At 48.7% G+C, this 13,638-nt stretch overlaps 1 protein-coding gene across 1 annotated transcript in view; it reads right to left on the reverse strand.

Annotated features, from left to right (window-relative positions):
* UVSSA (UV stimulated scaffold protein A) overlaps positions 1-13,638 on the reverse strand; it is a 143,647-nt gene that overhangs the window by 121,876 nt on the left and 8,133 nt on the right. Inside the window, exon 2 of the mRNA XM_073610939.1 lies at positions 2,026-2,142. Within this exon, the coding sequence (XP_073467040.1) occupies positions 2,026-2,123 (98 nt within the window). The 5' untranslated portion in view covers positions 2,124-2,142. The remainder of the gene's footprint in view (positions 1-2,025; positions 2,143-13,638) is intronic.

Genomic DNA, 13,638 nt, shown 5'->3' on the forward strand with positions numbered 1-13,638 from the left:
AAAATAACAAACATATCATACTTACCTCCACTGTGCAGCTTGTTTGGCACAGAGTGGCCCCGAATGGGTCCCCCGGTGGCTCTCGCAGCTACTCCCCGTCTCAGATAACCCCCTGGGAGAAGCGCTCTCTAGGGGGGTTACCTTGCTGGCGCACTCCCGAGTCATGCGTTCGGCGTCCATAGCCGCCGAGAGCAGGACTCGGCCCCGCCCCCCACGTCAATTGATTTGATTGACAGCAGCGCGAGCCAATGGCTGCGCTGCTATCAATCTATCCAACGAAGAGCCGAGAAGCCCGGGCAACGATCGAGCGTGGGACTTGCGAGGGCTCAGGTAAGTAAACCGGGGGGCCGGTAATCATCAGATGTTTTTTCACCTTAAAGCATAGGATGCATTAAGGTGAAAAAACATGAACCTTTACAACCCCTTTAAGCTATAGTGGAAGCTATCTATACCGAGGTGTAGTATAGCAAGGGCGGGGTTAGGTTTAGTCAACACACCTGTGGTCTCTGAAAGAATAGAGAACATTTTCCTCCAAAAGCTAGTGAGATTCTTGCATGACCAAAAAAATGTGCATGAGATCGCCCACCTGGCCACACTCCCTCCAGCAGAGAGGGGATTGGGATTTAGAGAATTTTGATAATTGATATGGGAGTGAGATACCAACGGGTGAGCAATTTTTGGAATTGTTCCCAGTGGGCAACACAATGCGACATAGAAAGAGTACAGCGAATGGCTGATGTCCATTTGGCTCTCAGGGAAGGACATACAGAGGTCTTCTTCCCACTTTACTATGGGGCTTGTTTTGAAGAAAGTCCTATGTGATGGATTTTTTTATTGACAGATTCTCTATAAGGAGACTTCCAGAATCTAAATGACTCTGGATGTCTCACCTCCAATGATTTGATCGCACTGCATTACATTCTTTCCCGGCCACTGGGGCCGGGGAAATCGACAGGGGGACCCAGATCTGACGTTTTACATGTTGCTTCCGGGTCAGCAACAGGAAGGGGGGGGGGGGGGGGCGGATCCATGTTCCACGCCCTAAGCTTAAAAAATAACATGAGCTTCTTTGGGGCAGATTACAGGCGTTTTTCTGCAGTTTACATTGGTGACCTGAACAAAATCGTGGAAAAAAAACGCGGCAAAAACGCACCAAAATCCTCCCTACCTTGCAACACCCGCCATGCCAGTTCCTGGCCCACAGAGCCTGGGATACATGATGGGGATGCGAGGTGTACGACGTACAGACATGGCAGTGAAAGGGTTAAAGTGTCATAAGAAAAAAAAAAAAAAAAAAAAAAAAAAACAACCTTTATAGTCTTAAATAAAAGTGACCAAAAACAAATGACACTTACCCTTTCACTAAGGCTGCATTCACACCTGTGCGTTTCAAAGTGGCACATTTTTAACCACAATTTTGCCACAATTTTTTTACTGCGTTTTTTTTCTGCAATTTTGTTCAGGTCACCAATGTAAAAGGCAGAAAAACGCCTGTAATCTTTCCCAAAGTTTAGTTTAGGGCGTTTTTCAGGCGTTTTGCTTCAGGTGACAAAATGCTCAGATGTGAACAGGTGTCATTGAAATAAATGGGATTTTGCTTGCTGGGCATTTTGGGCGTTTTACGAGTTGAAAACGCTCAGGTGTAATGCAGCCTTAGGGCGAGGTCACACTACAATGGAGACCTGACAAGCAATTCACAGCTATGGCAGCACTCCATTGCCAACTGCAGTAGGGGGCAGTGTGGTGCACGATTCAGTGCGTCACACGGCTCCCCTTTTTTTTGTACAAACTTTATTTAAAGTGTACAAAACGTTCACGGCGATGTACCGCAGTGCATTGTGTTACACTGTTGTACATTGCCATGAAATGCAGCACATACAGCATATCTGCGCTAAAGCGCAGTCCTAGGCCGCACTGCAGTGTGAATACACTGCACTGTAAAACGCCTGTCACCGCAGTACCCTTATGGTGTGTCTCATGCGTTTCCCCAGCAACAGGCGATTTCCTATGCTATAAATGACGTACTTGCAGATTTTCTTCAGCTCTTTCAGTGGTTCTGGTTTGAGTTCTGGTTCTCCTGATGTAGTCAGGGACTCCACCAGCTCCTCCAACCTCGGATTCATTCTTAGACGTCATACATCCCTGTGATCGTATCAAGAAAAAAACAACATTAAACTCCTGATCTCCTACAGAGGAGGCCTTCCAACCTCAACCTGACCCCAAGCAAACCACCCCCTGAAAGTCCACACTCCCTGATTTTCAATGAATTGTGTGTTACATTACATTTATGTGTTCAGGACCAAAATGTCTCACCATGCTTTAACGGTTACGTTCCCCGTTACCAAAACCTTGCTATGGAAGTAAGGGGTCTCTGTAGATAAAAACACACTGTGCAGCTCTGACTAAAGATGAATAATACCCTTGCTATAGGTGTAGGCCATTTACATTCCTTATGAAGCCTGACTGGAATACTCCCAGGATGTTGCTCAGTGAGGCCTAGTTGTCACTGGTCACCTCCACCATCACAGCATCCAGCGCAGGAGGCAGCTGGTCTGTCATATGGAGTAGGAGCACACAATCTCATCCATGGCTTGGCGCTATTAACCACTTAAGCCCCGTACCATTTGGCTGGCCAAAGACCAGAGCACTTTTTGCGATTCGGCACTGCGTCAATTTAAGTGACAATTGCGCGGTCGTGCGACGTGGTTCCCAAACAAAATTGACGTCTTTTTTTCCCCCACAAATTGAGCTTTCTTTTGGTGGTATTTGATCACCTCTGTGTTTTTTATTTTTTGTGCTATAAACAAAACAATAGCAACAATTTGGAAAAAAAAAAAAAAAAAAAGCATTATTTTTTACTTTTTGCTATAATAAATATCCCCCAAAAAATATATAAAAACATAGGCCGATATGTATTCTTCTACATATTTTTGGTAAAAAAAGAAAAATCGCAATAAGCGTATATTGATTGGTTTGCGCAAAAGTTATAGCGTCTACAAAATAGGGGATAGTTTTACGGCATTTTTATTCATAATTTTTTTTTTTTTTTACTAGTAATGGCGGAGATCAGCGATTTTTATCGTGACTGCGACATTATGGCAGAAACGTCAGACAATTTTGGGACCATTCACATTTATACAGCGATCAGTGCGATTAAAAATGTATTGATTGCTGTGTAAATGTGACTGGCGGTGAAGGGGTTAACCACTAGGTGGCACTGTAGGGGTTAAGTGTGTCCTAGGGAGTAGTTCTAACTGTGGGGGGAGGGGCTACATGTGATACGACACAGATCATCGCTCCCGATTACAGGGAGCTGTGATCAGTGTCAGTGTCATTAGGCAGAGCGGAGAGATGCTCGTTTACATTAGCTTCTCCCCGTTCTTCCTCTCCGTGAGACGATCACGGGTATCCCCGCGGACATAGAGTCCGCGGGACCCACAGTCACGGGGCTGGTGGCGGCGCACGCGTGCCCGCAAGCCGCCTCTTAAAGGGCATACAGGTACCTGATTCTGTCTGTACATGCCATTCTGCCGCAGTATATGTGCGTGAGGCGGTCGGGAAGCGATTAAGGCATGCTATAGAGCGGTGCACTAACGCACCAGACTCATGTGAGTACCCTATAATAGGGCTTTGTTTGCATTAAATAAAATCTTTTAAAGCGTCATTACACTATGGAAGTCTCTTTTTGATATTTATATATGAGGAGGCCACATCTTTGAGCAGTATTTGGACCTTGCAACCTGTCGCGGAATCCGTTTTGACGATTCAAAAGCGTGTATTGACCAAACTTAATTGCGAATAAGAAAAAGAAAGTCTGAAGACTGCCCCCTTTACTACACGAAACACCTCCATCCCTATGTATAGCAGAGAAACAACAATCGCCCGTGGGACTTTAATTGAAGTGTTCATGGTAATCAAAAGGTGAACAAATGCATGAGAAAAAAAGTAACAATTTATTAAATTAGTAACAATGTCATCCAATACAGAACATGAGTATGAGTGACAGGTTCATAAAAAGCAACATTGCATAGTGGTCCTCTAAACATAGCCATAATCATATAACATCACAAAGTATAAATGGTACAGATATGCATAATACATCTCTAACCCGACGCGTTTTTGCGAGCTTTCCTCGCTTCCTCAGGGGCTGATGTGCATATCTGATGTCTGTAAACATAAATGAAGTATATATTAAAGTAACGGTTATGATGGGACAGAAGCATGGAGCCTAAACTGATCATCCCATACTCACTTGTCAGATGGTTGGCTTCAGAGGCTGATCCCAAGAAGGGGCCAGTGGAGGACATCTCCCCCGGGAGCTGAAGGGACAGAGACCAAGGTAGGGACGGCCGGGGCCAGAAGCGGGGCAGGTACGGCAAAGTTGTAAAAAGGGAAATGTGAACCCAAACTTCGCCTATGGTTCTTGCAGAGCACGATCACTAAATAGAGTATACAAGTATATGTGTACATCTGAAATGGCTAAGGTAACAGAGTCCTAAAAATATAAGACTGTGTACTAGGTACTGTAAGTACAAGGTATACGAAGGTGTCCTACAGACGAGGTCTGAGGTATCTAGAGTAACAATGACCTAGGAGTATGGTGGGTACAGGATGGGCGGAGCCACCAGTGCATCGGCGTCATGCCTGTGCACCCATCAGGAGACTTCCGCTTTAGCGGTGTCTCTATTCTTTGGGTGCAGTGTGGGCGGGGATCGCGATTGCATGCCGCCATCATTGGCGGACGTGTCGCGGGTCCTCCCCTTGACCGCCAGATGCAGGACGTTAGGGGCAGAGGCTGCGGGGGATGTCCGGGTATTTAGGCGGAGGTTTTGGCATGGCAAACTTTTCATTTTTTCTCATTTTGTCTTTGCAACATACAGGTGAGTGTTTTAACCCCACTGGGAGGCAGTTTTACACTCTGTCATATCCTTTTACATCATTCCACGAGCATATTTACTTTCACAGGTATACCTGACAGCATACCACTCACATTTTCTACACACATTCCTTTATTCGTTTTCCCATATATTATTTCACCAGTACGTTTACTTATTCCCACATGTACACCCTGTGGCACACCATTCATACCCTCATTTTTTTTTCCCTTTTTTTTTTCTTTTTTCCCTTGTTCCATACGTCACATTCCAGCTCACTTGTTTTTCTCTTTTCACTCTCACTTTTTACTTTTCTTTTCATCTTTTTCTTTACTGCTGCATTTCTTTCTTACTCTCTTTTTTACTTTAATTTTCCATCTCCCCCCATGCTCTGCAGGACACTTTTGAACATCTTGTACCCACCATACTCCTAGGTCATTGTTACTCTAGATACCTCAGACCTCGTCTGTAGGACACCTTCGTATACCTTGTATTTTAGTACACAGTCTTATATTTTTAGGACTCTGTTACCTTAGCCAATTTAGATGTACACATATACTTATACTTGTACACTCTATTTAGTGATGGTGCTCTGCTAGAACCATAGGAGAAGTTTGGGTTCACATTTCCCTTTTACATCTTTGCAGTGCCTGCCCCCAGGGCCGGTGCTAGACTATTTTGCACCCTAGGCGAGACCAGCTAAAAACTTCTGTACCGCTAAAATATAATTTCTATATCTCTATATGGTATAGAAAGGGCGCAAAACAGTCTAGCACCGGCCCTGTCTATACCCCCTGTAATGTTTGTTGCCCCCTCATTGAACTGCCGTACACAGCGAGCATAGTTGCCAACATTTCAAATTCTTTTTTTAGAGAAATGGGTGACAGCACAGGGCTGGGTGACAGCAGGGCAGAGGACTGGGCGACAACAGGGGACTGGGTGACAGCAGAGGACTGGGTGACAGCAGGGCAGAGGACTTGGTGACAGCAGGCACAGGACTGGGTGAACACAGGGCAGAGGACTGGGCGACAACGGGACTGGGTGACAGCAGGGGGCTGGGTGACAGCAGAGGACTGGGTGACAGCAGAGGACTGGGTGACAGCAGGGCAGAGGACTTGGTGACAGCAGGCAGAGGACTGGGTGAACGCAGGGCAGAGGACTGGGCGACAACAGGGGACTGGGTGACAGCAGAGGGCTTAGTGACAGCAGGCAGAGGACTGGGCGACAGCAGGGCAGAGGACTGGGTGACAGCAGAGAGCTGGGTGACAGCAAGGCATAGGGCTGGGTGACAGCAGGCAGAGGACTGGGTGACAGCAGAGGGCTGGGTGACACCAGAGGGCTGGGTGACAGAAGGCAGAGGACTGGGTGACAGCAGGTAGAGGACTGGGTGACAGCAGAAGGCTGGGTGACAGAAGGCAGAGGACTGGGTGACAGCAGAGAGTTGGGTGACAGCAGGGCAGAGGACTGGGTGACAGCAGGCAGAGGGATGGGTGACAGCAGGCAGAGGGATGGGTGACAGCAGGTAGAGGACTGGGTGACAGCAGAAGGCTGGGTGACAGAAGGCAGAGGACTGGGTGACAGCAGAGAGTTGGGTGACAGCAGGGCAGAGGACTGGGTGACAGCAGGCAGAGGGCTGGGTGACAGCAGGCAGAGGGCTGGGTGACAGCAGAGGGCTGGGTGACAGCAGAGGGCTGGGTGACAGCAGGGCAGAGGACTGGATGACAGCAGGCAGAGGATTGGGTGACAGCAGGCAGAGGATGGGTGACACCAGAGGGCTGGGTGACAGAAGGCAGAGGACTGGGTGACAGCAGGTAGAGGACTGGGTGACAGCAGAGAGTTGGGTGACAGCAGGGCAGAGGACTGGGTGACAGCAGGCAGAGGACTGGGTGACAGCAGGCAGAGGACTGGGTGACAGCAGGCAGAGGACTGGGTGACAGCAGGCAGAGGACTGGGTGACAGTAGAGGGCTGGGTGACAGCAGGGCAGAGGACTGGGTGACAGCAGGCAGAGGACTGGGTGACAGCAGGGCATAGGACTGGGTGACAGCAGGGCATAGGACTGGGTGACAGCAGGGCAGAGGATGGTTGACAGCAGGGCATAGGACTGGGTGACAGCAGGCAGAGGATGGGTGACAGCAGAGGACTGGGTGACAGCAGGCAGAGGATGGGTGACAGCAAAGGACTGGGTGACAGCAGGCAGAGGATGGTTGACAGCAGAGGACTGGGTGACAGCAGGGCATAGGACTGGGTGACAGCAGGCAGAGGATGGGTGACAGCAGGGCAGAGGATGGTTGACAGCAGAGGACTGGGTGACAGCAGGGCAGAGGACTGGGTGACAGCAGGGCAGAGGACTGGGTGACAGCAGGGCAGAGGACTGGGTGACAGCAGGGCAGAGGACTGGGTGACAGCAGGGCAGAGGACTGGGTGACAGCAGGCAGAGGATGGGTGACAGCAGAGGACTGGGTGACAGCAGGGCAGAGGACTGGGTGACAGCATGGCAGAGGACTGGGTGACAGCATGGCAGAGGACTGGGTGACAGCATGGCAGAGGACTGGGTGACAGCAGAGGGCTGGGTGACAGCAGGGCAGAGGATGGTTGACAGCAGAGGACTGGGTGACAGCAGGCAGAGGATGGGTGACAGCAGAGGACTGGGTGACAGCAGGCAGAGGATGGTTGACAGCAGAGGACTGGGTGACAGCAGGCAGAGGATGGGTGACAGCAGGGCAGAGGATGGTTGACAGCAGGGCAGAGGACTGGGTGACAGCAGGGCAGAGGACTGGGTGACAGCAGGGCAGAGGACTGGGTGACAGCAGGGCAGAGGACTGGGTGACAGCAGGGCAGAGGACTGGGTGACAGCAGGGCAGAGGACTGGGTGACAGCAGGGCAGAGGATGGGTGACAGCAGGGCAGAGGACTGGGTGACAGCAGAGGACTGGGTGACAGCAGAGGACTGGGTGACAGCAGGCAGAGGATGGGTGACAGCAGGGCAGAGGACTGGGTGCAACTGGGTTGAAAACTGCTCTGCCCAATATCTCACAGTCAGGACAGTGCTACAGGAAAAAAACAGATATTATCTTGATCTTTGTCAGATAACAGAACTTTTTTACTTCTGTGCAAAAGTCTAAAGATAGAAATAATAAAGTTGACAAAGATCAAGATGACATCTGGTCTTTCCTGTAGCAGTGTCCTGACTGAGATATCGGGCAGAGCACTTTTCAACCCAGTGGCTGCATAAAAAACAAAACAGCATTTTTAGAGCCTTTTTTTACCTCCATGTTGCTCTGCCCAGAAGGACCATGTGATCATCCCTGAGGCTGGCCGCTCCGCCCCCTGTCCCTCAGTGACAGGCAGGATGACCCCTTGGCTGGCCACACCCCCTCACGAGTCCCGACCAGTGACAATGAAGGAGGCGGGCCAGCTCCTCAGCATCAATCAGCGCCCTGAGCCGCCGAACAGCTCTGCAGCTGGGGGAGTCGGGGGAGGGATCAGTCAGTGTACTGCATGTGATACATCCCTCCCCGCGCCCCTGCATGATCCCCAGCAACAGACATTCCCTCACCTCCTCCGGACCTCCAGTACACACTCCTGCAGACCCGCCACACAGGGACAGCGGCTCCATAGGTTACATCCAGCAGGGATGAGGAGGTGACAGGCCATGGCTGCGCCCTAGGCAGCAGTGCGCCCTAGGCGGCTGCCTTGCCCGCCTAGTGGTAGCACCGGCCCTGCCTGCCCCGCATCCTGCCCTGGCCCTCCCTACCTTGGTCTCTGTCCCTTCAGCTCCCGGGGGAGATGTCCTCCACTGGCCCCTTCTTGGGATCAGACTCTGAAGCCAACCATCTGACAAGTGAGTATGGGATGATCGGTTTAAGCTCCATGCTTCTGTCCCATCATAACCGTTACTTTAATATATACTTCATTTATGTTTACAGACATCAGATATGCACATCAGCCCCTGAGGAAGCGAGGATTGTGCATATCTGTACAATTTATACTTTGTGATGTTATATGATTATGGCTATGTTTAGAGGACCACTATGCGATGTTGCTTTTTATGAACCTGTCACTCATACTCATGCTCTTGTCAATCATCTGGTACACGTAACCGGTCCCAGATAATTGCGCGGCCAGTGACGGCTCACGCATGCGCAGTGGGTGCCCGGCTGTGATGCCACAGCCGGGTGCCCACAGTTAAAATGCCGGCACCGCCGAGCAGAGGGGGGGACGAGCGGGGCTTCGATCCCCCACATCACTGGACCCTGGGACAGGTAAGTGTCCGATTATTAAAAGTTAGCAGCTGACTTTTAATTTTTTTTTTTTTTTTTTTTTAAATGTGAACCCGCTTTAATCACTTGACAACTGGGCACTTAAACCCCCTTCCTAACCAAACCAATTTTCAGCTTTCGGTGCTCTCACACTTTGAATGACAATTACTCAGTCATGCAACACTGTACCCATATGAAATTTTTGTCCTTTTTTTTCACACAAATAGAGCTTTCTTTTGGTGGTATTTAATCACCGCTAGGTTTTTTTATTTTTTGCGCTATAAATCAAAAAAAGACTGAAAATTCGATTAAAAAAAAAAAAATAGGATTTTTTATAACAGCTTAACTGTAAAATCCTTTTCTTTCGATGGACATCACGGGACAGAGAGCCTCAGTAATAACTGATGGGTTATATAGGTATCACTAGGTGATTGGACACTGGCACACCCTAGCCAGGAAGTTCAACCCCCTATATAATCCCTCACCTCACAGGTATACCCCAGTTTTGTAGCAAAGCAATATAAGTGTATTAGAAGAGGGGCGGGACCTCTGTGTCCCGTGATGTCCATCGAAAGAAAAGGATTTTACAGGTAAGCAGTTATAAAAAATCCTATTTTCTTGCTCGAACATCACGGGACACAGAGCCTCAGTAATTACTGATGGGATGTCCCAGAGCAATGCTACCTGGGGGGGGGGGGGGGGGGGACCACAGCCAAGTAGGGTGCAATCAGACCTGAGGACCCTGTACCGCTGCCTGCAGCACACTACGCCCAAAGGCGATATCCTCATGCCTTCTCACATCCACCTGATAGAATCTGGTGAATGTATGGACTAAAGACCAGGTTGCGGCCTTGAAGATTTGAGCCATAGAGGCCCGGTGATGCACTGCCCAAGAAGCACCAATAGCCCTTGTGGAATGTGCCCTGATCTGAAACGGAGGAATCTTCTCTTTTCAAGCCGTAAGCTTGAATAATCAATTGTCAAATCCATCTAGAAATGGTAGCTTTTGACGCTGCCTGTCCTCTACTGGGACCCTCTGGCAGCACGAACAAAACATCCGTTTTGCGAATTTGAGCAGTTGCTTCCAGAGAGGCCTTGACTGCTCTTACTACATCCAAAGAATGTAGTGATCTTTCTTCCGTAGAACAGGGATCTGGAAAAAAGGAAAGTAGAACAATGTCTTGGTTTAGATGAATATCTGAAACGACCTTCTGTAAAAAACTAGGATGAGGGCGCAGTTCCACTCTATCCTTGTGTACAATCAAATAAGGCTCTTTACAGGAAAGAGCTGCTAATTCTGATACTCTTCTAGCAGAAGAAATGGCTACCAGAAAAATTAACTTCCTTTTCAACAAGACCAAAAGGAATCTGACGTATTGGTTCAAAAGGCTGTTTCTGTAACACAGACAGATCCAAGTTCAAGTCCCAGGGGTTTAGGGGTGCCTTAAACGGAGGATTAAGACGCATCACCCCCTGCATAAAGTTTCGGACCAAAGAATGCGAAGCAAGTGGCCATTGAAATAATACTGATAAGGCCGAGACCTGGCCCTTGATGGTACTCAAGGCCAGCTTCATCTCTAATCCCAGTTGTAGAAAATCAAGAATTCTACCTATCACATATTTTCTGGGATGCCAACCTCTGGATTCACACCAGGATATATAAGCTTTCCAGACTCTATGATAAATCATTCTGGAAGCTGACTTCCTTGCATTGATCAAGGTAGATATCACAGGACCTGAAAGCCCACGACTCTTCAGAACGTGGGTTTCAATAGCCAAACCGTCAAATTTAGCGTTTGTAAGGCAGGATGGAACACTGGGCCTTGAGATAACAGGTCTGGGCGTACCGGTAGGGTCCACGGGGAACCCACCGTCATCCTTACTATTTCCGCATACCAAGTCCTTCTGGGCCAAGCGGGGGCCACCAGAAGTACTGACTTCCTTTCCTGCCTGATCCTGCGAAGGAGTCATGGCAATAGCAGAATAGGCGGGAATGCATAAATCAGTGAGAACCGATGCCACGGAATCACCAACGCATCCGTCCCGCATGCAAGAGGATCTTTTGTCCTTGCCACAAATCTGTCTATCTTTTTGTTGAATCGGGATGCAAAGAGATCTACATCTGGAACCCCCATCTTTGGCATATGGACCAAAAGACGTCAGGATGCAGAGACCATTCCCCTGGAAGTAACTGCTGGCGACTTAAATAGTCCGCCTGCCAGTTCTCTATCCCTGGAATGAAAACTGCTGATATGCATGGCACATGCTTCTCTGCCCAGACTAAGATCTGGTTCACCGCTTTTTGAGCAGCTCGGCTCCTGGTGCCTCCCTGATGATTGACATATACCACTGCTGTGGCATTGTCGGACTGGATCCTGACCGGGCAACCCTGTAGCCTGATAGTCCAGGCCTTTAGGGCTAGATATACCGCACGGATCTCCAGAATGTTGATGGGTAAGGTCCTCTCGGTTTTGGAACATACCCCTTGGACTGCAGACTGTTCCAGAACTGCTCCCCAACCCGACAGACTGGCATCTGTTGTTACGACCGTCCAGGTAACCGGTAGAAAGGATTTCCCCTTCTGCAGGTTTTTGGGTATTAGCCACCAATTGAGGCTCTGACGCACCGCATGAGACAGGTGCATCGGAAAGTCTAATGCCTGAACCTTCCTGTTCCAGGCTGACAGAATACTGTGTTGCAGCAGTCTTGAATGAAACTGAGCATAGGGAACTGCTTCGAATGAAGACACCATCTTTCCTAGCAGCCTCATACAAAGGCGGACAGAAGGACCCTTTTTGGTCCTGACTGCCAGAATCAGCTCCCTTAAAGCAGTGATCTTTGCCTGAGGTAGAAATATTTTCTCCTGGCTTGTATCTTTGATCAGACCCAAATACTCCAGTCTTCTTACTGGTTTTAGGAAAGATTTCTCTAGGTTGAGGATTCAACCTAGGTGTTCCAGATACTTGACTGTGGTCCTCAAGTTCCCGTTCAAGGAGGCTACCGACCGGTCTATCAAGAGCAGGTCGTCTAGGTATGCTATGACAGCTATACCCTGAGCCCTTAATCTGGCCAGAGGAGGAGCCAAGATCTTTGTGAACACTCGAGGTGCAGTGGCTATCCCAAAAGGCAGAGCCACAAACTGGAAATGGCGCCCTCCTATCTCGAAGCGCAGAAACTTCTGATGAGCAGGAAAAATGGGCACATGCATATATGCATCTCTGATGTCTATCAATGCCAGAAATTCTCCTCCCTGCAGGATGGAGACTACTGTCCAAATTAATTCCGTGCGGAAGGACTAAATCCTTAGGAATCGGTTCAGATCCCTTAAATCCAGAATGGGTCTGACATCCCCATTTAGTTTTTGGACCGCAAAAAGGTTGGAATAGAAGCCCAATCCTTGATCCTTCGTGGGAACCACCAGAATGCCCTCCTGCGACAAAAGTCGCTCTAACGCTAGAAGGAGCGACTGCTTTTTCTCTGGATCTCTGGGGACACTTGATCTGAGGAAACGAGGAGAGGGAAATTCTTGAAACTCCAGCTTATACCCTAAGGTTACCGTGGAGATTACCCATCTGTCCTGGAAGTCCTCCTGCCAGAGCCTTGAGAACTGTAGCAGTCTTTCCCCCACTCGAGCGAGCGGGGGCGCCCCTTCATAAAGAGGTCTTAGTGTCTTGCCTAGTAGGCTTCTTCCCCCAGGACTTCTTTTGTCCCTGGGGTTGACTCTTGTTTCTTGACCCAGACGGAGGAGGCCGTCGAGACTGCCTGGAGGCTGAAGCCCCTGGCGCTGGGGAAAGAGTCCGTTTGAAAGAGGGACGCTTACTCTTCTTCTTAACAGGTAAGAGAGTGCTTTTCCCACAAGAGATTCTCTTGATATAGTTATCCAAGTCTTCTCCAAACAACCTTGCACCACGAAATGGAAATCCAGCCAGCAGCTTCTTACATGGTGCTTCGCCTGACCAATTTTTCAACCATAGGATTCTACGTATATGCACCAACCCCAGTGAAAGACGGGAGGTTTGCATGATAGAATCTCTAATGGCGTCAACAACATAACATAAGGCCGCTGGAAGGTTAGCCAACTCCTGGGACTGCTGTTCAGGTAAAACTTTGATGACCTGCTTAACATGGTCTCTTAGGTATTGACAGACTCCAATCGCTGCTACTGCAGGTTGAGCCACTGAACCTGTTAAGGAGAAAACATCCTTCAATAGGGATTCCATCTTTTTATCCACAGGATCCCTGAGCATCTGAGCATTGTTTACAGGACAAGTCAGACTATTATTTACGGAGGAAATGGCAGCATCAATGGCCGGTATTCCCCACATTTTAATAAACTTTTTTTCCATAGGATAAAGTGTTGAAAACTTTTTTGGCAGAAAAAAACATTTATCTGGGTGATCCCACTCAGAATAAAAGGAGCTTTTCAAGTAAATTATGAACAGGAAAAGCATGTGCTGTTTGAGGAGGTTTCAGTGACCCTAAAGAAGAAGAGGGTTCTTTTAACT

This window comes from Aquarana catesbeiana, linkage group LG01 (assembly GCF_042186555.1).
Source record: "Aquarana catesbeiana isolate 2022-GZ linkage group LG01, ASM4218655v1, whole genome shotgun sequence".
Taxonomy (NCBI): domain Eukaryota; kingdom Metazoa; phylum Chordata; class Amphibia; order Anura; family Ranidae; genus Aquarana; species Aquarana catesbeiana.